General features: G+C 43.5%; 1 protein-coding gene across 14 annotated transcripts; it reads left to right on the top strand.

Annotated features, from left to right (window-relative positions):
• The first annotated feature begins 6,234 nt into the window (after positions 1–6,234).
• Positions 6,235–21,806, top strand: PTHLH (parathyroid hormone like hormone). 14 transcript variants are annotated; one of them, XM_065034062.1, is made up of 7 exons: positions 6,235–6,362; positions 6,995–7,128; positions 8,476–8,572; positions 10,448–10,761; positions 11,243–11,365; positions 16,889–17,311; positions 21,316–21,806. In XM_065034062.1, the coding sequence occupies exons 5-7, from the start codon at positions 11,265–11,267 to the stop codon at positions 21,323–21,325; spliced, it is 534 nt and encodes a 177-aa protein (XP_064890134.1). In that variant the 5' UTR covers positions 6,235–6,362; positions 6,995–7,128; positions 8,476–8,572; positions 10,448–10,761; positions 11,243–11,264; the 3' UTR covers positions 21,326–21,806. The 14 variants fall into 14 exon arrangements, with proteins under 14 accessions (XP_064890134.1, XP_064890107.1, XP_064890140.1 ...); XM_065034035.1 differs by having other exon boundaries at positions 8,476–10,056; XM_065034068.1 differs by lacking the exon at positions 10,448–10,761 and having other exon boundaries at positions 8,481–8,572.
• The last annotated feature ends 1,240 nt before the right edge of the window (positions 21,807–23,046 follow it).

Genomic DNA, 23,046 nt, shown 5'->3' with positions numbered 1-23,046 from the left:
TGACAATATTCCCATTTTCTTTCTCCCCTCAAATGAGGAGGCAAGGTTTTGCACGCCAAAAAGAAAACCCAGAATCCTTCTCACTAAAACTATTCACAGCTGTCTCTAGTTCGACTTTTAGCCTCTCCTTTTGACTAATGCAGCTCTCAGATAAGTTTCCAACATCTTTTACTTGGCTAAGTTCCAAATCTCCTCCTCTCTCCACATCCTCGTAAACTGTTCTGTTCTTCTGCTCAGCAGCACCCTTTTTAAATTCGATGTTGCACTGGGCATTATATTTCAATGCATTTCTTTATTTGGACATTTAGAAACTAATCGAGATGATCTTTTCTCTTTCCCCCCTTCCCTTTCTTTGGGCTTTACACTGTGCTGTCATTGAACCCTTCATATATGATTATTATGTGTTTGCATTACCATAACTGAACTATGAACCAAGACCCACAGTATGAGGTTTCCCTAAACACAGAACCTTTACTCACTTTCAAACTATGTTTGGGACTATGACACATGAAATTACCTCCATCCAATTCTATCTCTTTTTCCATCTCCCACTTGTAAAAGCTTGAGCTTAAGCTAGACGTGGTTAAGATCTCAGCTGAGCTCTTCTCCAATCTCACACTTTTTAAATTATTTCTCCTTGTTGACAAATTATTATCAAACACTCAGTCCCTAAGCTCCACGGTAATGGATTTTTTGAGGCATTTTGACGCTTCCAACACTTGTCTTATACTTAAATATTTTTCTCTTTAAACATCTCCAGAATGCATCCTAAATATAAAAGGTTTCACCTAGGTGCTTCACTCGCTGCATCTTAATGCTCAACTATTGCAAGCTGTTCACCACGTGGTCTGCTCAAATCATTGCCCAATTCAACCTCTTTGCTGGTTATTTTAGTGCTAAGATTTATACCATTCATGACCCTCTGCTACCTACACCCTTCTAAAATGACAAAAAAAACCCTCTAGCTTTTATCCTTCCCTTTAAATCCTTTCACAACTGAACTGCTCTTTACCTGGCTGCTCAGTTCTTGCTGCATTGTCATCTTCAGTCTACTAGCTCTGCCAGCTTGCCCTGTCTGTTCATCCACATCTACCTCTCCCCGCTTCGTGCTTTGTCTCCTTGTGTCCCTTATGCTGTTGAACCACTTCCTTACACACCTTTACATTCCACCTGAAGCTTTACTTCTGCCTCAATGTCTAGCAGTTAATGGTTTATGGACAGTGGGATGAACTGATACAAAGCTTACTGGAATGGATCTGGCTTTATAGTTATCCCATTTGTCCTCTCCCTACTTGCTGGTTTTGTTTCCCTGTTGTAACTTGTGCTCAAACTGGATTGTTAAGCAGTAGCTATTTTTGCACCACAGGACAGTATATCACCAGACACAGAAGAGTCCTTATGCTCATTAGCAGCCTGTAGATACTATCTATTGTGCAAAAGCTCTGTAGAACGTACATGGGATCGCAGAGGCCCCAGTGCTTGGCAAAACTTAACAAGATTGTCTTAGTTCAGCTTTTGTATGCTTATGGAAAAGGCCCTAAGTGTTAACAAAGACACTGTTTTGTGCATTCTTATATTCACTTTTTTACTTTTTTACTTTTTTATTATTATTTTTTTTTCTGTAAATGCATTTTGAGACATAACAAGTAAACACCTTTCACAAGCCTGGGCCTGAAGTTGAGCACCTGCAGCTTCAATAAGATCATTGTTTGAGTAGGGTTTAAATAATTTAGTACAAATTGGCTTTCCTATAAGTGTTGACAAGCACGTCATCACTACTTAGTAATGAGTACAGGATTCCAGAGGACTGCACAGATATCACTCTCCTCCTCAGACTGCCCATGTGTCCCTTGAAACAAAGTATTTCATAAACAAGCACCTGGAGACCTTGATTAAAAAACACCTGCTCTGAATCTGTTGGGAGAATGGATTGCACAGCATGCAGATGGCCCCCGCAGCATGAGTTGCTGATACTTCTGATATCTGTAGTCACTGAAATAAAGTTTGTTTCCCTTCCTCCCTCCTACCAACCCAACCCTTGATGCTGGCGGCACAGTGGTTGGTTTCATGGAAGGAGTTTGTGAGTGTGTCCTCAAAGAGGTTGTTGAGGGACAGTCTGCCACGATCTTACAGGGACTGCAACCATAGAAATTATAAGCCTAACAAACCCTGCCTTTGTGACAGGACAGGCTGTTGTTATCACTGATTACCTTTTGGCCTGATATTGCAAAAATAGTGATATTTGGTGAAAAGAGGATAAAGGCATCTCAGGGGTAATTAGTGATAAGCAACCATCTGATAAGCCTCACCACCTGTTGCACAATTTTTCCCTATTCATGCCTGTGACTCCATGGATTGTTAATACAAAAAACATACAGATTTAATCAGATCTGGCATTCTCCTCTGAGTCCTGCAAGCTCTTTCTCTCCATACAAATGGAATTTCTCAATTTTAATGTGGATTTTTCTGTGCTGCTGGTCCTGGCAAAAGGTTATTGTAGGAGTTTCAGCGGTGTGCTTTCAAAGATGGAAAATAATAAAGCGAGGAAGAGCTCTGTCAGGTCTGGGCACATGTGAGGAATTTCTGCAATTAGTAGGGTCTGACGGGGTCTGAAAAGGACTGGAAGAGCAACATGCCCTGACTGACTTAACTCTTTGTGGAAAGCTCAGGAGCCTTTTCTGTCTCTGTGTATGAATAACTTCAAACTGATATGTCCCTCAGGGCTGGAAGTGAGAAGCTTGTCACCTTTCCATGCTCATCTGCTGGGCCTTTCCAAAAAGCAACATCAAGTAGGCATCTTTTGATTACTTTAGGCGTGCTTGTTATACTGCAGGGGCAAGGATTATTCAAGAGTGCACAGTTAGCCTGACAGGAAGTGCAATACTCCAACAGGACAAAGATGGGAAAATCACTTAAAGATTTTGTTTCTGAACTGATATTCTTCAAAACAATTGAAAAACTGAAATATTTCCAATAAAATAGAAGTCAACCCCTTTCTGCTATTCTGATCTACAGGTTGAAATGTTGTCTACAGCCTCCTCTTGTCAGGGCTGTGTATTACGATCTTGGATGTCAGTCCTGCCAGCACAGCAACCCACAGATCCTTCCTAGAGCTGTCCTCAGCCTGCACTAAGGAAGGCTTGCTTTGTTTTTACATGCATTATGACTGCAGAGGCCACCTCTGAGTCATACGAGTCATATGTTCTCATAAAACTCTCTCATGTGTCATTTCCCTCATTTGCCAGCTCCAGAACCAGTATAAGACACAAGTCATTTCAACGGCTTGGAAGATGGAGTGATTTCAATAAGGGCAGCAGAATCCAGGAACTCTGACTGTCAATGTCCAGTCCTGCTTAGAGCCAAAACTCTAACTACTTTTTGATTTTTAGCAGAAAATTAGACCTTGCCACCTTGGCTTGCTGAAGCTTTCCTGGTTTTTTGCTACCTATACACTTCCATCTCCTGTAGCCACTGAAACTGCTTCAAATATTTGGTAGAAATAAAATAATCAATATTCCTAAGGAAAAAAAAATCAGCTTTTAGACGAATTTGGAGGGCATATGTGATAGCTCAGTCCAAACACAGAGAGTATTGCTTCTGTTTTTAAGAGAGAGGAAATCTGGAGATGAAGGAGCAATTAACTTCATCTCAGTGTAAAACTAAGTGTTAGAATGTTATAAGAAGCAGTTTAATCATCTTGGAATAAACAAATAACAGCTAATATATAACTTTTATAGCTGACCCTTATTTATTCCTTCAGGTTAATTGAATTCCATATTTGAATAAACTAGCAAATTTAGAGCTCTAACCTGCAAGGGTTAATTGAAGCTCATCTAAAAATGTGCTTGCTCACATCTTCTACAGTCCAAACTGATTATGCAGTGTGTCATGGGCAACTCTATGGGTTACATTTCAGCATGCATGATCTGTTTAGAGCAAGTCCAGTGGTCGTTCCACTTGGCCTATTACAGTTTAGGCTTCACACCCTGTGGGGCATCATGTTTGAAAAAGTAACCACACCATGAGATCAAAGAACATTCAGAATTTGGAGAAGTGGTGGCAATATAAGATGCTGATCATCATCCAAACAAAGTGAATAAAGAGAATCAGTTTGGCTTCAGTGAGAGATGGACCAGATCCCATGACTTATGGGAAAAGTTTGTAGATGTGGTTTGTTCCACTGGGAATTAGGGATATGAAAATTAATAATTAATGTGGTATGAAAGATGATTGTAAAAAACTATTAGATTGATAAAAAATAAAATGCATAAAACAAAGATACGAATTTTAAAAATGCTAACAAATGAAGGTTATGCTTATGGTAAAGCATGTTACAGTACCTTGCCATCCAGATTCATTGGCATGACTTCAGGTTTCACACCAACAAGTTATTTCCATCAGCCCAGGTGTGGAAAGCAAGCCTGTCTTTGAGCTGGGAGGTCAAAGGAGGCTAGGTATGATCTTCGGTGCAACTTTCCCTTGTGTTCCATTTGCTAAAGAAATAGAAAAAAATAAACAAAACTATATATAAAGAAAGCATATCTTAACCATACTAGCCCCATGTGCCCATGAGGAAGGTAAAAGTCCTCCTTTTTCAAAATAATCTGCAAACCTAATGCTGAAGAAAGTAGGTCTTAACCACACTAACCCTATGTCCCACCACAGAAAGAGACTCCTTCCTTTTTCCTAGCACACCGCTTCTTTTTACAGCTTGCAGTTCCCTTCCATTGTTGTATGATGGCAGTCTGGACTTCTCCCTGTGTAACCAAAAATCCTGTGCTGCTTGGCATAACTGTTAGAAGGCAGTTTTTCTTTAACTAAACATTCATTTATCACCCATTGGAAAATATCAGTTCATCACAAATGTCATCGGAAAGGTTTTAAGGTCTGGGATGGAACTGAGAGAAGCCAACAGTCCAGGGATTAGGGTTCTGAATCAGAGAAGGGAAGAACTTGAACTCTGGACTCCCATATCCCAGATGACTATACTAACCACTAATCTACTCCAGGGCAGGAGGTGAGTCTGTCTCCTCTCAGAAAATTGTCTAAAGGGTTGGATTTTGTTCCAACATAGTGCAAAAACAAATTGCAAAGTTTCTTCTGCCCACCCCCCTCCTATAAATGGAATTCTTGTTCTCCAGCCAGCCCAGCTTGGTAACAGTTTTAAGTTAAATGGACCAGACACGTTTGTTTCTGTTGGAATTTAATAGATATTCAGTCGTAGAAATGAAATAAATAAAGCAGACCAATCTATGTTAAGAGATATTAAGAGCTGAAGTCAAGACTAGACCTAGAGAGGGGCAACTTAACAACTTAAAGTTTCAGAAGGCTAAGTGAAAATATATGCATCATTAAAAGCATTTCAAGTGCCATGAACATTTGGAGCAGGTGTGATTGCAAGTTGCCCTTCAACCGGGATCTAAAATAGCTGTCTGTTTCTTTCACGTTACCGACCTGCAGATTAGGATTCACCCGGAGGCTTTATCAGTAGAAACGGCACGGATCGACTAGGTCTTTCGACCCACCACCCCTCGAGTGAGGGCAGTAACACAGGACGTGTAAGCCAGCGGCCCCGCTCCTCACCTACCCGGGGCAGGAGCGGCAGCGCCCCTCCGGGGTCGAAGCCGGAGCCGGGGCCGCAGACGGGACCAGGCCGGGCCGAGGTCGGGGCCGGGCCGGGCGGCGGGGGGCGCCCGGGGGCAGGTTGGCGGCGGCGGGCGGAGAGGCAAGCCGGGCCCGGCACCACCATGGACAGCTCACTGGGGCTCCGCGGCCCCGCCGCCGCCCGCTGGAGCCTGGCCGCGCTCCGCCGCCCGCCCCGCCGCGCCGCGCCGCGGGGTGCCAGCCGGCCGCCCCGCCGGGCTATAGATAGCAGGGACAGGCTTTATGAATTAATAACTGACTCTTTGCCCTTGAATTTGGAAATTATTCCTTTCGGTGTCTACTGGATTCTAGGAACCAGACAGAAGATTTGGCAAAATATATATATATATATATATTTTTTTTCCCCTGTCTCAAGTGCATTAAATTAAATGCATATTGTCTAAATAAACCACGCATTGTGTTAATAGCTGAACTTGGGGAGCTCCGGCCGCCTCTCGGGTGGGAGAGGCAGCTCTGTTCAGCTACCCTATCATTGTTTAATAAAGTAGATTATTGTGTGCAGATGGAGTGCCACGAAATGTCTGGGTCTTGCTGATGTGGAGGGAAAAAATGGTTTTCTCTTTCTCTCTAAGGAATCGTTTCACCCGGTTAGAAGATTACACCAGGTCAGACGTGGCTAAGGATTTTCTTATTCCTGACAGCAGCAGGAAGGAGAGGAAGGCAACCTTGATGGGAGCTGGGAACAGAGTGCAACAGGGGTAGGTTGCCGGCAAGAATGAGTATGTGCTAGGAAGTCTGCCTCAAACTGTAAGCAATCGTGTCTCCCACCCAGCTGCACAACAGCCCCTCAAGACCACCCTGGGAGCTTTGAAAAAAACTCAGGGACTTCGCACCTCGCCTGCAGAGAGTTGCGTCCGCTGGCTTTGAACCTTGCTAGATCACAGGGGTTGTGCAAGTCTCAGGCGATTTCTGGTCCTCATAGGACGAGTCCAGCAATCGCTGTTCTGCCGCTCCCTTCCCTTTCTCGCCAGACTCTCAAGCAGTCAGCACGCCTGTGTTTTTTTGCTGAACACCATTTTTTCCATCCTGGGAAGACTGAGGAGGTTAAACTCCCCGTCTGAACCGAAGCCCTAGACGAGTGCAACTGAGGTTATAGAAATCCGGGAGGGGAAATTACGAAATTGCTTTATTGTGAATAAAACAAGAGGGAGGAGGGAGAGGCGGAACTTCACAAAGGTGAAGGATGGGAAGTTTGCAGAGCTGAGGATTGAGCCTGCCTCTGTGCACCGGGCGGGGGGTTAGTAATTATTTCCTTCTGTCTTTCTGAGGTTGCAATGGCACCTCCTCTTCAATTAGCTAAATCTGTCCCACTTGTCTGGTTTTGTTTCAGAGGAAGATTTCGCTTCTGAGCAACTTTTGGGGAGCCTGGTCGCCCACCCATCTGCAGCCCCTGGCTCTATTCACCGCTCAGGAATTACGTGCCAAACCTGGAACAGGGACTTACCTTCCTAGCCAAGCTCTCAGGTCAGCTTCCTCGTAGGAAAGCTGATTTATGCCTGTTTATATGTATGGAAAAAGAAGGCAGAAGCCAAGCGTGGCATCTCTCCAAAATCTCATTGTCTTTGAGGCAGGAAAGGGGTAGAAAAGAGAGGCATAGCACCTAAAATGATAAGGTTTGCCTTGTCACGGCAGGGAGGACTTGACCAGAAAGGCGAACACAGGGTTTTGCCTCACCTCCCTGTGACTGAAGCGTCTTCCAGGTCCAACAAAACGACCGGTCCCTCCGTGCGCCCCGGCTGAGAAAACAAGCAGCCGCCGCAAGCGCCTCGCCTTGGCTGGGAGCCCTGCGGCAGCCGAGGCCCCGGCAGGTGAAACCCGGACAAAACTGTGCCTTTTCCCAGCTCCTAGACACGGGATCAGCCTTGCCCGGGGGTGGCCCATGCGCGGAGAGGTGCTTTGGCACAGGTGTGGGGACGGGAATCGCGCCGGACGGCGCGATTCCCGTCCCCACACCTGTGCCAAAGCATGGCTCCGCCGCTCCTTCCTCTTGTCCAGCCCCATCCTCTCACCCCTCTGAGGCCAGAGGACACCCGGAGCTGGTAAGGAGGCGCGGCTGGGACCGGCGGAGTGAGATGCTACAGGTGGCGGCGGGTCCCTCCCGGGAGCCGCTTCCTTGGGTGCGCATCCCCCGCTCCGCGGAGCCGGACGGGTTCCATCCGGCGAGGAAAGCGGGGGTTTAAACCCTGGCAGAGGGGATATTTCGCCCCATCCTGCCACGGAGGAGGGCTCAGGTTACGGTGAGGCTAGGTACCAGGAGGAGTTTGCTCACGGGTTAAGTATTTGTGTAGGTGGCAGGAGAACGAAGCCTGCGCCTGTTGTTGCAGCAGATGACAGTCTTTGGAAGGGGGGGTTGGGGGGGGGGGGAAAGGGAGGGGGAAAGGGCATGGTATCATGATGTGATAGTAAGTCTCCTAAACCGGTTTGGCACTGCTCAGTTCCTGCCATATTAGCAAAGCCATAGTTGTTTTTTCTTCTCTTCTTTTTTTTTTTTTTTTTTCCCCCCAAGCCCACTGAGGCAGAGATGAGGCAAACTCAGCCATAGGAAGGTGGTTTGTGATGTCACAAGTTTGGTCTTTTCAATAAAAGCAATAAAGAAGGGTCTCCCTCACTATATATATTAGGAGAAGCTTCTGTTCTTCGTAATAAAAAAGAGCAGCAAGGGAGAAAAGCACCTGCTTTTAGCACCCTTTATTTAGCACTACTCTGTTGCAAGCAGAGTAAAAACTCTGTAGAGCTGGATTTATTTTGAATAGTATTACTTTTTTTTTTCTTTATTTCACTTTTTTTTTTTTTTTTTTTTTTTTGCTTAAGGATAGAACATAGTTTTGGAAGCAATTGCTGAGAAGATCAACCACTGTTGGCCAGGGTGATCTCTGAGAAGCACAGAGGGCTGTAACTCAAGGAAAAGGTGAAGTAACAAATTGTGAAGAAATTTCACTTCTCCAAGTTTATAAAGGTTATTTATTTTTCCTGACTCTGTAAGGGTTAGGGTGGTGTTTGGGTTTCTTGATGTGGGTTTTGTGTTTGGTTGGTTGGCTTTTGTTTTGTTTTGTTTTTATTATTATTTATTTCTGGGGGAAAGGTAATTCTAAAAATATTTAATGGACGTTTTGCCTTTAACATGAGCAATAGACCTATGAGTGTGTGGGAGCTGTTTTCAGGAGATCTTACAATTATTTTTTATTAGGCGAAAGGGCAGTATAAATCAAAGAAGCATATTAGCTATACATTTTAATTTATAGCCTACCAGGTGTTCAGGGAATTTATTTACAGCATAAACGGTTTAATGTTTTCAGCATGATTTCTATTTCAGCTCTTATATTTTCGGCTTTATTTCCCTGTATATTATGAAATTTGGTTGAGGACCTGGGCTTTTAAACTGTGGCAGCAAGTGGCGTTGAACTAAATGTAACCTGCAGGTAGAAAAATAGTTTGCTCTGCACCTCAGTTTTCTCCAGAAAGCGTTCCTTAATACGGGGAGATGATGAGAAGGAGCAACCAGCGGGCACACCTCAGAGTTTTGTTGTGACTTCTGAGGATGTTGAGAAAGCATTTGCTGTAAATCAGGTTGTCAGTGGCAGAAATCACCGACCTCTCCGTACCTGGGGACAGCGGCCGGTACCCGCGGGCAGGTGGCTCCGGGCAGGTTTTGGCGGGGCGTGGAGCGGAGCCCCTCGGAGGGATGAGGGCTCCCGGGATGCCACTGGCACGGAGCCGGCGTCCCCAGGTGTTGCTGTCCGCTTGGGCAGGGCCACAGCGTGCGGGGATCCCATCCTCTGCAGTCAAACAGCAGATTGGCTTGTCAAGAATATCCCTTTCGAAGAGCCGCCGGAAGGTGGGGGCAAGGGGTGCACCAAACCCCCTCCCCCCGGCTTTCTCGCTATATCTTACTTCGTAATAGCCGGGGGCAGTTTCTTGCGCAATGAAGCTGCATAAAGGGGCGGATTGTGTTACCTTTGGTTTTTACATAAGTGCTTTCCCGTGATGGAAAAAGTTGATCCCGTCGTCGGGGGCTGCAGGGCTGCCGGTGGGGCGCGGGGGTGGCGGCCGGTCCCTGTCGGGGTACCGGGGGGGTGGCTGCGCTCCCGCCGCTCCGGCCGCCTCCACCGCCTCTTCCTCAACCCCGCGCCGCAACCCGCCTCGCGCGGCAGCGCAACCTGCCACAGATATTTGCAACGCCCAGGCCAGACTGACGGACGGAGAAGTGGAAGGCGAAAGGGGAGAGGGGAGAGGAGGAGAAAACTTTCCACTAATCTACTTTTTTGGCCAGGAGCGCCCGTGTTCACAGACGGCGAGTACCTCCCACTTAGCCCCCCCTCCCCTTTACTAGCGTACAATTAACATCATTAGGAATCAGCCCTTCAGCTAATAGAGGAACTGCGACGAACAACGGTAGGTGTGCGAAAGAAAAGGCGGCAACGGTCCCAGGCTGGGCTTTGGGGCTTGATCTAGTAAGTGCTCCCACTGGTGGGGGGATCGCCCTTTCCACTGTGCTGCGGCAGGGGAGGCGCTGACCTAGGGGTAAACACAGAAAGGGAGAGGTAGAGGGAGAGAGAGAGAGAGGAGCTCGGCTGCAGAAGATGTGAAGAGCTTGGCTGGCGTCCTTAGGGTCTGCTGAGTGCATGTGCTGTCGGGTGTTTCCCTTCATCGCTGTTTTTTGATTCCGGTCCCGGGAAGCGCTGACTTCTAGTCTTTGGCTGTGGGTATCCTGCCCGGGCTCTTGAGCTCTCCGCACATGTTCCTAGGGCGCCATCTCTTTGCAAAACCCTCCGTCCTCCCGCAGGTCTCCCAGAGGCTGTTTCGGAGCGTGTGAACATCGCAGGCTCCAGCCCAGTCCAACCTGCAGAGCCAAGCATGCTCCCCAGCCCCTGAGCCTCCCTGGGCTACCGCTCCTCTTAAACCTCTCGAGCTCTCCACCAAGGCATCGCTCTCTGCTTGAGTTCCCTGTCCTCAACACTGTTGTGGAACCAGCTTTCCGGAAGCAGAGGACGTGAACCTGACTTTTTTTTTTTTTTTTCCAGAGGTATACTTAAAGACAGATGTATAGATGCATTTCCATCTGCACTCCCCCTCCGCCACCCCCCGGCCTGAATCGCTGTATGTGTGCGTGTGTGTGTGTCCGCGCGTGTGTTTACAGAGAAGAGAGTAGCTGAGATGACTTTTGGGAATCTTTTCTTATCTGCAAAGAGGGCTTCTCCTGTAACGTAAAGCCCTGAGACAGCGGTTTAGCGGATTAGAATTGAACACGCCTCAGGGAGACGAACGAACGCGCTCTCTAACCCGACTCAAGTATGAGCTAGATGGTTTTTTAAACGAGTATTGAGAGAGCCCTTGCCTCGGGGCAGCGAGAGGCAGAGAGAGAGGGAGGGAGGGAAGGAGGGAGAAAGGGAGGGAGAGAGGCAGAGAGCAAGGAAGGGAGAGAGACGGAGCGAAGTTTGGAAGAACTGAGCCGCTGACGAGAGTTCAGAAAGTTTGTTTTTCCTTCACAGCCTGGGAGCTGGTAGAGCCGAAAGCGGGGACTGCTTGAGGACGGCACTGGCGCATGTGTCCCTGGGGACTGATCTCCTTTTCCTTGCAGGTTTTAAGACCCGGAGGATACAATGTTCACTAAACTCTTCCAGCAGTGGAGTTTCGCAGTGTTTCTGCTGAGTTATTCCGTGCCTTCTTACGGGAGATCAGTAGAGGGGATCAGCCGCAGACTGTGAGTTTTGTTTTGTTGGGTTTTTTTTCTCGCTTCGATGACGGTGCGGGTGGGGAGGGAGGGTCCCCCCCGGGCCGGCAGCGCCGGTGGCGGTGGAGGGAACTCCCGCCGTCGGCACCGGCGCTGCCGGCCTGGGCAGTGGGGGTGGGGGGTTGTAGCCTCCAGGCGCGCTCCCGTTGCGGCTCCCCATCACCTGCCCCAGGTGCTCACCGGTGGTGTCTGATAGGCAAAGTGCTCTTGGGGCAGGGAAAGGGCGCTTTTCAGCTGTCTGACCTTATACAACTTTTGGGATGGAGATGTTAAAGCTGAGGGTCTCTTCTTCCGAGGGGAGCAGCAATGCAGATGTGTGCTTGCCCGCATGTGCTACTGTCCATGCACCTTTCTGCACTCGGGAGGGGGTCCTAGTAGGGAGAATCCCGTTTTATCAAACCGCTGTGTGTTACACTAAGTGTCATAAACTTCTCTGGCACTGGCATGGAGCCAATAGTGATAAGGGTAGGGGGAACACGCGGTCGTGAGGGCCACCACGAAATTGAAGTATTGAACAATGCATTTGGATTTCTGCCACTTAAGAAAAAAAATCCAAAGGGAGTCGGGTATCTGACTTGGAGACAGAAGCATCCTTTTTGATAAATGATAATGTAACTTAAGAGAGCCTGTTCAGGAAATGACCTTTTTGTTTCTTCCAAAGTAATCAACACGGTTTATGCTAATACCCCTACGCAAAGTGCAGAAGAGTAGCCACTGGGCTGATGTAGGACCAGCTGCCTCACACATCTAATTCTCTGGCTTTCACTGGACTTGCATCAGATTTTCTAAGGAAGAAACACTTCAGTCATACTGTGGAGGGCTGTATTGTTAATAAGTTCAAAAGGAAGTCAGATTGGAGAAAGAGAGTTGGAAAATCCCGTCACAATTTACAGGCAAACATGACACAGCAAACTTAACTTCAGATGGGTTTCCTTGTAACTGTTTTATTACATGTATAAGGACAAGATATTCAAATAACACTTCCTCTACCATTTAAGCAACAAAAAAAAATCCCCCAGGTGAACTGACTTCAGACACACCTAAACCTTGGCACCAGTCACACAGTTATTACAAATCTCCTACAGCAATTTGTGTAGAACATGTTATTGCTTATAATGCTACAGTGTATTCTTCCCAGCCTATTAATGCTTAGCTCTTTTGTACTCCTGTGGACAATTGTTGAGCTATTTCTTTCATTTGAGATCATTTTCTTCTTTTTGTATAGAGAGGAATCAAACTTTTTTAGAAATAAAAATGAAAATATTTGAAGTACAGTTAAATGCTGTTATTTTCTTCACTAGAAAACTCTGAACTGGATGTAAGCCCATTTTTTTTTTTTTTTTTTTAAAGTTAGATTTGCTAAGAATTACTCTCTCTGTTTTTGAAGTTAGCTTTGTGCTCACACTTGTTTTTAAAGGTCAGGATTAGAGGTCTTCCCAACATCCCCATTCTGTTCTGATGGGGCAGGGGAAGTGGAAACTAAGTAGTCAAAATGCATTTCTCAGCTCCCTCTTTGCTATGGCATGTAAAACACACAAGAAACCAGTTAGCTGTCAGTTAGTGGCATTCACGTAGTTTTGTTTGTGGGTACAGTACAAACACAGACACCACACTCAAACATGTGTCCTGTTTTAATATCACCACAGACTATTCCTAAAGTTAATGGTTAATAACTCACTTAAGCCTAGAGACGGTTTTTTTTCAGTGAAAGGCTTAAACCAGTAATGGATGAAAATATTGAAGCACATTATTATAACCATGCAAAAATAATAAAAATTACATAGGCCTGGTTCTACAGCTTTACTGAGGCAAATCTCCCTTGGAAAGCAATAGCAAACTGTCCCAAGAAAAGATTGCCAGACATTTTATTTGTCATAGAAACACTTAAGCTGCTGAAGAACTTCTGAGAAACCCAGTAATGCCTCAAAGTGAAATTAGATATTTTTATCAGCATGCCCAGACACTGCAGCATCATGTCCCTAGATCATCTGAAAATATTTCTCCTAACCCTGAGATAGGTTGAGCAGTTTTCACTCCCTTTGGAGCCAGGGACAAGGGCACTCAGTCTTGCAAAATCCAGACAGAGAGCTCACCAAATCCTTTGCAGTTATTTTGCTGATCAGATCCAACATGAATAGTCAAGGACAATAACAGTTAAATAACAGCAACTCTGAGACAGAAAGTTGTCACTTGAATGTGTCAGAGAAACCAGATAGCCAGCAAAAAAAAAAAAAAAAAAAAAAAAGAAGAAGGAATGTGCCTGAACAGCACAGCTTATCTAGAAGTACATGAAGGCAGATTTCTAGATTTTTCCCACAATGAGTCCTTATCTTGTACGTGCACAGTGCATTTGGATACAGTAATTAGTTTGCAGGCTCCAGTCAAATACAAGCCATCAACATCCTTCTCTCGAAAGTGCCCACCACATATAAGCTTAGCACTTAGTGCACTTGGTTTGGGGTCAGACTCTTTTTCCTTGAATGACAGGCACATTTTGTAGAAGGATGGAAGGGACCTCTAGTGGGTCATTTTAACCTTAACAGCTTAATGTTTTTTTAAATACCGTACCAAATATGTGAATGCAATCATTCCAGTTGCCATTGCCTTCCTCCTCTGTCTGTGTGGGTGAGATATTGTTGATATCTCCATTATGAAGCACATCAGCCTTCTTGGGCAAGTATTTTTCCCTGATTTACAAACACAGAAGTTGTTTGCATAACTGAGGCAGAAGGTCAAAGAGATACATATCTACCGCATCTTCTTTGTTTTGAGAAGATTTCTGATCTAGAGTATGCAAAGGAAATTGGTAGGCAAAAGGTAATCCTTAAGTCTGGCTGAATAATAAAAGTCATGTGAAATATAGCACTACGTAGTGTTATACAATCATCTGGAATAGCAGAATGTTATTTGGGGCCAGACTTGATGCTAAATATCATACAGACATTTAAACAGAAACCCACCCTCTTTGGCTCGCTAACCCCTCATATGTCAATCCCTGCATTATTTTGGAAATGCGTACTCACTCAAGATGTAGATCTTGTAATGCTGTTTGACTGCCCTTGTGTGTACTGGAACCAAATCTTTAGGTTTCAGCTCTGTAAAATGGAATAGCTTTTCAATCAAGTGTACTTTAATAACAGGTTTTAGAGATTCAAGATTTTGTCACAGTGGGTACATTGACCAAGTACACATTACAGGATTAAGGCAGCTTTAGGTTGTCTGTGTTAAAAGGAATTATCCTTGGTAGTTTACAAGAGGCAGTAGGAAAGCTTTGCTCATCATATGAGACATGCTGGTTTAGACTCAGTAAAGCACTAAGATTTTGTATGCTTTTTATAAACCAGAGGAGTGAAAGGAGAACTGCATTTCCCATGCAAATATCCTGGCAAAATAGATTACTGAAGCTAGGAATGTAACGTGAGCCACAATGGACAACTTGACAAGCGGCACAGAAGGATGCCACTCAGAGGAGGCCAAGGTGCTAGTTTTATTGGCACACTTGCAAATCAGACTGACTTCAACAAAAAAGTTGTTAGAGATACTATTGGAGAGCTTCATGGAGTGCACTGGTCAAAAAAATTCTCCTGGGGGAGATTCTGAGCTTGTGTTAATGGTCACAGCTGCACTGAAGAGAAAGAAAGAAACAATATGGGTTCCACTCGGTATTATTCACATCACATTTTTCTTAGGGACATTGAGTTGAAGGATATAAAACAATTCCCTAAAGCCTGAGGTAATCCAAAACTGATTTTAGGATGCTTAAAATATAGACAAAGTTTGGTCAAATGTGTGTTCACCAACCTGGGTATATCTAGGCCTGATTTTGAGCAAGTATCCCTACTCTATCACTTCATGTGAAAACAATAGTCATCTTTCAGTCTCGTTGTGGAATGGGTGAAAGCTGCTGTTTGAATTTTATACTGAGTAACAGAGACGTAATATCACTCGAACACATCACTTGAACCCAATACTCAGAAATTGCAGATCTACAAAGACAAAAAGTGAATGGGATGCTCTTAAACCAATGCTAGTTGAAGTTGCCAATTCAAAATAGCTCTAGTGTTAAACAAATCACAAATCTAAATAGTTTGGCTGAAGATAAATTGCAGAACACTCCTCATCATTTAGCATAATATTTGTGTCCACCACATTTTGAAACCTGGTAACGTGATGGGACAATTAGGGTTGGGACAGAAGGAAGGAATATTCACTCACAGTTATGTGTCTTCTCCCATTTCACCCACATGCAGAAACAGCTTCTTATCCAGCTAACTGACCCAATGATTGTATGACCGGCAAGGCAGTAAATTCATTTTCTTTGGCCAGTAAGAATCCAGTCACATGCAGTACCCTGATGCAAGATGAGAGGATACATGGCCAATCTCAGCACACTGAAGTAGGGCAATTGGAAGGATAAACTGTATTATAGCATTCATGGGAACACAGCTAAAATCCCAGCTTGTGTTCTTTCTGTGCTTCACAGTGCAGCTGTGCGTCTATCCCTCACCAAGGAAAAAGCATGTATTTTCTCACAGATATTTATTATCCAGGTGTCATTTTTATCTTTTCTCAGATGTTTCATACCTTCTTTGCCAGTGCAATGTCTCTAAAAGACAGGTAGCTAACCATCTCCTAGTTCCTCGAAAACAAAGCAGACACTAGTGAAACAGAAGGTCACAAACTCTGGAAAAATACCAGAGATTGACTCAAACCGGGAGGCTCTTGAAGAAGATCCAGTGAAGAGAGCTAGCATAAAACTCAGAGAGCACAGCAGAGAATAATTTCGGCCCCAAAAGTTTGCACTTAAAGGAATACTAGAAAGGCATTTCAAACCATAACTAGACACAAGTGGCCAAGCAGTAAAATCAGCAGGACTGGCTCTGCTGACGCTCGGGCTGCTGCCTCCCTGGATAGCTTATCATGGACTGAAGTGCCCACATTTTAGGCACTCCTTCCATTGAACTTATTTAAATTTAGAAATGAAATGCACTTTTATGTATTTAGTTATGTTTTTGAAGTACATGACTGAGCAGAAGAAAATTATTAGAATGATGCTGTATAAACACTGCTTCCGGCTTCAGTACAAGTACTTGTTATTCCTTCTCTTTCTTGACTGCAATGCTCCATTATCTGACCCATTAGTTTTTCTATCTCTGATGACTGCCTTCCTGCTTTTACTGCCTGAAGTGTGATATATTGAGTCGTCATGCTTTCCTAGAACAGAGCACTGACTAATCCAACTCCAGGTCCAGTGGTGTGTGATCGGTCAGCTGAGAATCATTACCCACTTAGGTCTCTCCCTTCTCTGGAGAGAGCAGCTACTCTGAGAAGCAAGGCTTGCTCCCACAGTCTGATTTAACTAGATGTTTGCAGTCCTGAGAGCTGGTACACAGTCACTGTGGCCGCCACTGCCAGAGGAGAGAGGAGCTCTGCCAAGTACTGGGCAATAACCAAATTCTACTTTATTTTTTTTCCCCTCCTCTCTTTCTTTAGCAAACGAGCTGTATCAGAGCACCAGCTATTGCATGACAAGGGCAAGTCAATCCAAGACTTACGAAGAAGAATATTCCTTCAAAATTTAATTGAAGGTGTCAACACTGCAGAAATTCGTGCAACTTCAGAGGTTTCACCTAACCCTAAGCCTGCTACCAACACGAAGAACTACCCTGTCCGATTTGGTAGCGAAGATGAGGGCAGATACCTAACTCAGGAGACAAACAAATCACAGACCTACAAGGAGCAACCCCTGAAGGCATCAGGGAAGAAAAAGAAAGCAAAGCCTGGAAAACGTAAGGAACAGGAGAAGAAAAAGAGGCGAGCTCGCTCAGCTTGGCTAAATTCTGACATGTATGGAAGCAGTGTGACCGTGAGCCCACTCTTGGACAACTCCGTTACTACACATAATCACAATTTAAGGTAATTCTCATATATAATTTTAGAGGGTATATCACACATTTATTGAAATTGTTATCCTTCAGTGTGAGAGGTCAAGGCCTCACTCAAACTTGGAGCAATAGCACATCTTTGTGCTCATAACTGTACAGTGGCTTTTCAAGCAGAGCACAATCTCAAGTGCTTTCTGGAGGTAAGTTCCCTTTCCACCTTTCACTGGTGATAAAGTCTTATTTTCCTATGACAAACAACTCAAGTAAACCAATTATTGCCAAAATGAGCTTCCTGAAGCTGAGTGAGTAGTAAGTAATTTTTGCAAAAAGAAAGCACATCATAGCCATTAATATTTTCTTTCCTCTTTTAACCATAATGTCTCTCACAACAGATACTGGTCCCACACTTGGGCCTCAGCAGATTGAAAACTTTGAATTTTATTTAAGGCTCTGCATCTATAAAATGGTGAAGCTTTCTTTCCTCCCTCTCAAAGCCTCCCCTTCTTGGCAAGTTTCCTACTCTTACTTTACAGTTTTTCATTTTACTGTTTAACCTTAGGGGAGGATATGGAAAATTTAGCTCTTAGTAATATCTGCAAACAACGCAGACCAGCCTTTCACCATAAAATTTTCCCTGCCATTAGGACATTTGAATACAGCTCCATCTTTTTGCCAGCTCATGAAAAAATTACGTTGCTGTTGAAAAATGTTGAGCATTGTTTTTGGAGAGAGACATGCTTCCCTCATGTGTGACAATGATGGGTTTTCAGGGCAGCAGTGAGCTGAAGACTTCAGCTTAGGTGCCCCAAGCAACTCATCTGCTTGCAGTCATCATAGCTTGAGTGGAAGTCTGCATACTTGCATACAGAGCCAAGGAGTCCAATCCTCAACTCTCCTTAAATGTTTGTCTTTTCAACAGCAAAAGGCCCACCCTTTTCTCTTTTCCTCCCCTTCACTTTGGCAGAAGAGAGACATAAGAGGAATGCCACTTGCTCACAGTAAATCCCTTAGAAAGAGACACCAGCTGTGGCATTTACCACAATCCAGTCTTGGGTTAAACTTCATAGGCCACGGTTTGCAACATGCTCCATTGCCTCAACTTCTACAAACATCTACAGGAGTTACTGGCATTTGGGTCTCAGCAGTCAGTGTCCCTGGCCATGAACCAGTTAGCATGGCTGTAGCAGTAATTGGTGAAGTAAAAGTGGCTGGTTTGTCTCAGTGCCTTAAGAAAAGCACACTCTGGGACTCCCAGGAAGGAGACACCTGACGTTTCAACAAATGTTAAGGGATTGTGGTGGCTAATAAATAACACCTGTCTTCAGCACATCTTAATCTTAACTGTAGGGAAAAAAAATTCCAGGGCATTTCAACTTTTTCAACTTTTACTTCTTTTTCTTACTACTCTGTCTTTGGTTGTATATCCAATGGGATATGTAAAAGAGTTACAGGTACAAGCCTGTTGATTTTCCTAGTTAAGCCTTTCTGTTTCAAGTATGGTTAGATGGCTGAAGGCAGTCAGCTTTGCTGTGGAGTCTAGACTGCTGAAGGCAATCCAGCTTTGACCTACTGATTTCACCAAGATGCAGCATTTCTTCAGGGCAAGAAACAGATTCCTAAAGCGGAGCTATATTTTAGATACTTAATTGAAGATGATTAAACAAAGAGAAACCGTAAAACAGGAAAATGAAATTCCTCCTTCACATGTACAGAGCATGATATGCTGGTTCAGCTCTTAAGTAACTGCTAGTATAGAAGCTTGTAGTTATCCCACTAGGCTGGCAAAATATGTAATTACTAAACTTTAAAGGAAAGCAAGTTTCCTTCCCTGACATCTACTTAAGATAAGGGGAATAAGGTTCAATGTAGTTGTTTATGCCATTGATGGCACAAGATGGGAGAGCACATTTTAGATGAAGGGTGACAACATCTGAGTGACATCGATTCCTCAGCTGCACTGAGCAGGATCAGAAACTTCTACTTTATCTGCTGGTGGGGGGCAAGGAGGGCATGTGCAGACAGGATTTCCATATGTTACACCAGTAGAAGCTGCTTTCGTAGCTCCCCCGGGGCTGGCTGCAGCTTAGGAGAAGCACCGTTACTTTACAGTGAAGAAGTAGATCTGCATAATGCAGCCGGGTAAATGTCAAAGAAGTGCAAAGATAAGCTTTAGGCATGTTTTTCACTGCATCTTTGTGCTTCTTTTCTGCTCAACACCCTGAATTAAAATCCTCATGCTAATTCCCCCACCCAATCTTGATCCCAAAATTTTGGGGTTGGGTCAGAAAGAAGACCAAAAATAATGTGCTCTCTAGATCTTCTCACTTACTACAGGAAGTATCTCGCAAAAGAAGCCAACCTTGCAAAATCTGGGACCAAATCACAGAAAGCAACTTGCAAGTAGTCATTAGTACAGAGCCCATTGTCAAGATGTGGCTTAGCTCAAACTCCAAAACAGAGCCTAAAATCCAAGCCAAATCGAAGATGTCACCCTCTTAAAAATAGGCCTGTGTATTGCAGCAGCATATACAGTCACGCTTTATGAATTGTGTGCCATTACTATACATATTGCAATATAGCCTGAATACACCCTAATATTGCTAGTTAATTATTAAGGAATTCCATGCTGGCGATTCCATTCCAGGCACTTAAAAATTATTTCTCATGGACATTCCAGCTATATTCCTGTTCCAATTCAATTAAGCTGTTATTACCTAATTTTCTAAGAAATCTTTCAAATGAGTAAACTCCCTAATGTTAGATGTAGTCTCATTTTCAATGTACACATAAAAAATCCCTCTTAAGCTCCAAAGGATTTGCTTTCTTGTGCGTCTCACACCCACACATGTCTGCCATGTGGAAAGCTACCCGCAGCTTGGGTGATCAGCTCAGCAATAGAGCAAATCCAGCTCCATCCTATAGCTTCACATTCCACCCTGTAGCTGTTTCCTAAGGAACCAACATACATTACGGAAATGTGTTGTTCACAGGGACAGCGGGAAAAAAAGCCCAACCCTTTAGCATTTCCTGCAGCACTGCTAAGAAGTAATTGAAAGTAATATTGTAGTGTAAGTAACGCACTGACAGGGAAGAAGCAGGCTCTGCTTTTGTTCTCATGCCTTCACAAGAAAGGGAGGAGTAGATAACTCACACCAGGTTGCCAGCATCCCTTAGAAAATTTCAAAATCTTAGGACTGTACACAGCTGACTGTTTCAACTTGGACTGAATGAAATGGGAGTCAGAGCTTAACAGGAGATGCGCTTTTTCTTTCAGGACCAAGTTCTTTGTCTCACAGAGTGAAAGCTTCAGGATTATAGTATTTTCATTCATGCAGGTACTTTAAGAGATACGCTGTCAAGAGTTTGCTCAAGATCTGAGCAGCCTTTACAGCATGAATACTGCATACACTCACGTACATGACACCACAGAAATATATACCTCTAAGATGAACAGACACTTCCCCAGCAGGTGGTCTGTCAGTGGGAAAGACAGACCTAATAAGCCCTGTGGGACCACATTAGTCAGAAGTTTAGCATCACATCCAAGAGGTAAACACAGCAGGGACATGATTGCTACAGTGTTCAATAAGGACTTCTTTTTTCTTATCTTCAAAACAAACTTTTCATTTCTCCAACCGTATTTTTTTCTTTTTTTTGGCACTTGGCATGTTTATTATAGATTGATACAATTTTTCTACCTGTAGCACTCAGTAATCTTCTTGCATAAACCTCTAAACAAAACTAAAGCCCTTTTCTGTTCCTTTGAGTGTACAATATATTGGAATAGATGGCTTCAGTGTCATGACAAACTGCACGTCTTCCTACTGCTAGCTTCGTTGCATTGAAGAAAATAACAGTAGAAGTCTTGCAAAGATGTCTAAACTGTAGCATTGTTAAACAGGCCTTATTATTGCGAACGTTTACCAGCAAGAGGAACATGTTATAGTTTGTGGCACTCTTGCTATTACTTTTATGTCCATATATTTGAAGTGAAAATTAATTTTTTAATTATTTTCTGTCCTTTTCTCTTTCCAGGAGGCGCTGACATTTTCAGCAAGAAATTTTTGGAAGACATATTGCAGTATTCTGTAATAGTGAACATATGGGAAGTATTAAAATATTTATTACCTGTAAATATTGTAAATGCTCAGAATAAAACTTTTTCCCCCATTGCTCTCTGAAACTGCACATTTGGTTATTGTGAATTTTCTTTGTTTCTTTTTTTTTTTTCCCCTAAGGCTAAGACAATTATTATTATCACATTTAACATAATTTATTTTGTTGACTGGTGTATTTATTTTGTGAACGTATCTTGGTGCTGCTGACTTTCTATATTTTTTGTAACATAATGCACTTTAGATATACATATCGAGTACATTGATAAGTGACATAAAATGTTCCCATTTCGTGGTTGACTTCAATGAATGCCTACATACAATTGTTCAAACTGATTTTCCTTTGTGCATGTATAATAGCAGTATTTTAAAATTTGTAAAGAATGTCTAATAAAATATAATCTAATTAAATCATGACTCGAAAGGGAAAATGTGTCCTTTAGGAATTTCAAGAGCACAAACACAATTTTTTTCTTTACTGCATTTGAAAATAGTTTCCAATTTAATATGTTTACATTGGTTTAAACTCCCACATTTTCACATTAGCTTTTAGTTAAAAATCACTCAGAATATGTTTTATTCCAATGCCCTATTTCAAGTCAGCTAAGTTGCTAAACAACCTGGAGGTGCTGTCATATAGCTCAGACCCCACTGCAGGGAGAGCACAATTCCCAGTCTTTCCAGTCCCCAGCCCTGCAAAGACAGAATGAAGCATTACACCCTCCAAATGAGAGGATGTGAAAAGCAGCCTCATGGGATGCATCACTTACCACACTCTTGGAAGGTATTCGCATGTCACACCCCACAGTCTTGTTCAAAACCAGACAGATGCTCAGTGTCCTCAACTTCCAGCTTTACTCAAAGATGAAAATGTCTACCATATGAGTAGATTCTCAGCTCTTTGTACTATAGGACCATCTTATGTTAATGTGAGAAGAAAAAAAAAGGAGTGTTTCACAGGTGAATGTATAAAGGGAAGAAAAAAAGGTAAACTACAGTAGGTGACACATCACTAGTTACTGTTACATTTCTTGAATAACTTTTCTTCTCTCCCACCACAAAGATGCCTCTCATGGCTCTGTTTCTGAAAAACATCTGCATTAATTTTTGTTCTGCCTTATACCCATAGATAACTGTAGTTAAGGGGGAGACCATCACCATTACTTCATTGTCACTGGCTGAAGAACACAACAGAAAAAATTATCTCGTATAATTTTTTTAAAAATGAACATATGAGTCCTACTTCCTATCCCTTTTGCTACCACCCACGTTAATCACAGCAGCTGCTGTGGGAGCAGCCTGAATAAAAGAGAATGTTTCACGGAGATATCTGTACTTCGTAAAATCCTACTGAATTTCCTCTGTCTCACTGTTTTAACATCAGCAACATCAGAAAAATGCAAGTGTGGAAAAAATAAATTATGAATCCTGGGAATTTTAAGATAGTTCTTGTAATTGTTGCTCCATTCTGGAGTTGCCAAGTTTTTCTTTTTTATCCTTCTTTCCACTTTTTAAAGTGCCATCTTTTTCCATTGCCCAAGTACAGCCATCATTTAATATAAAACAGATGTATTTCTGCTCTCTACCCAATCTTGTGGAAAACTACCTCCAAGAATGCACTAAAAGCAAGAAAACTTGAGAAAAACTTACC

This window comes from Columba livia, chromosome 1, assembly GCF_036013475.1.
Source record: "Columba livia isolate bColLiv1 breed racing homer chromosome 1, bColLiv1.pat.W.v2, whole genome shotgun sequence".
In the NCBI taxonomy this organism is placed as follows: Eukaryota; Metazoa; Chordata; class Aves; order Columbiformes; family Columbidae; genus Columba; species Columba livia.
Note: the sequence above shows the minus strand (reverse complement) of the source record. Positions and strands in the feature narration are given on the sequence as shown.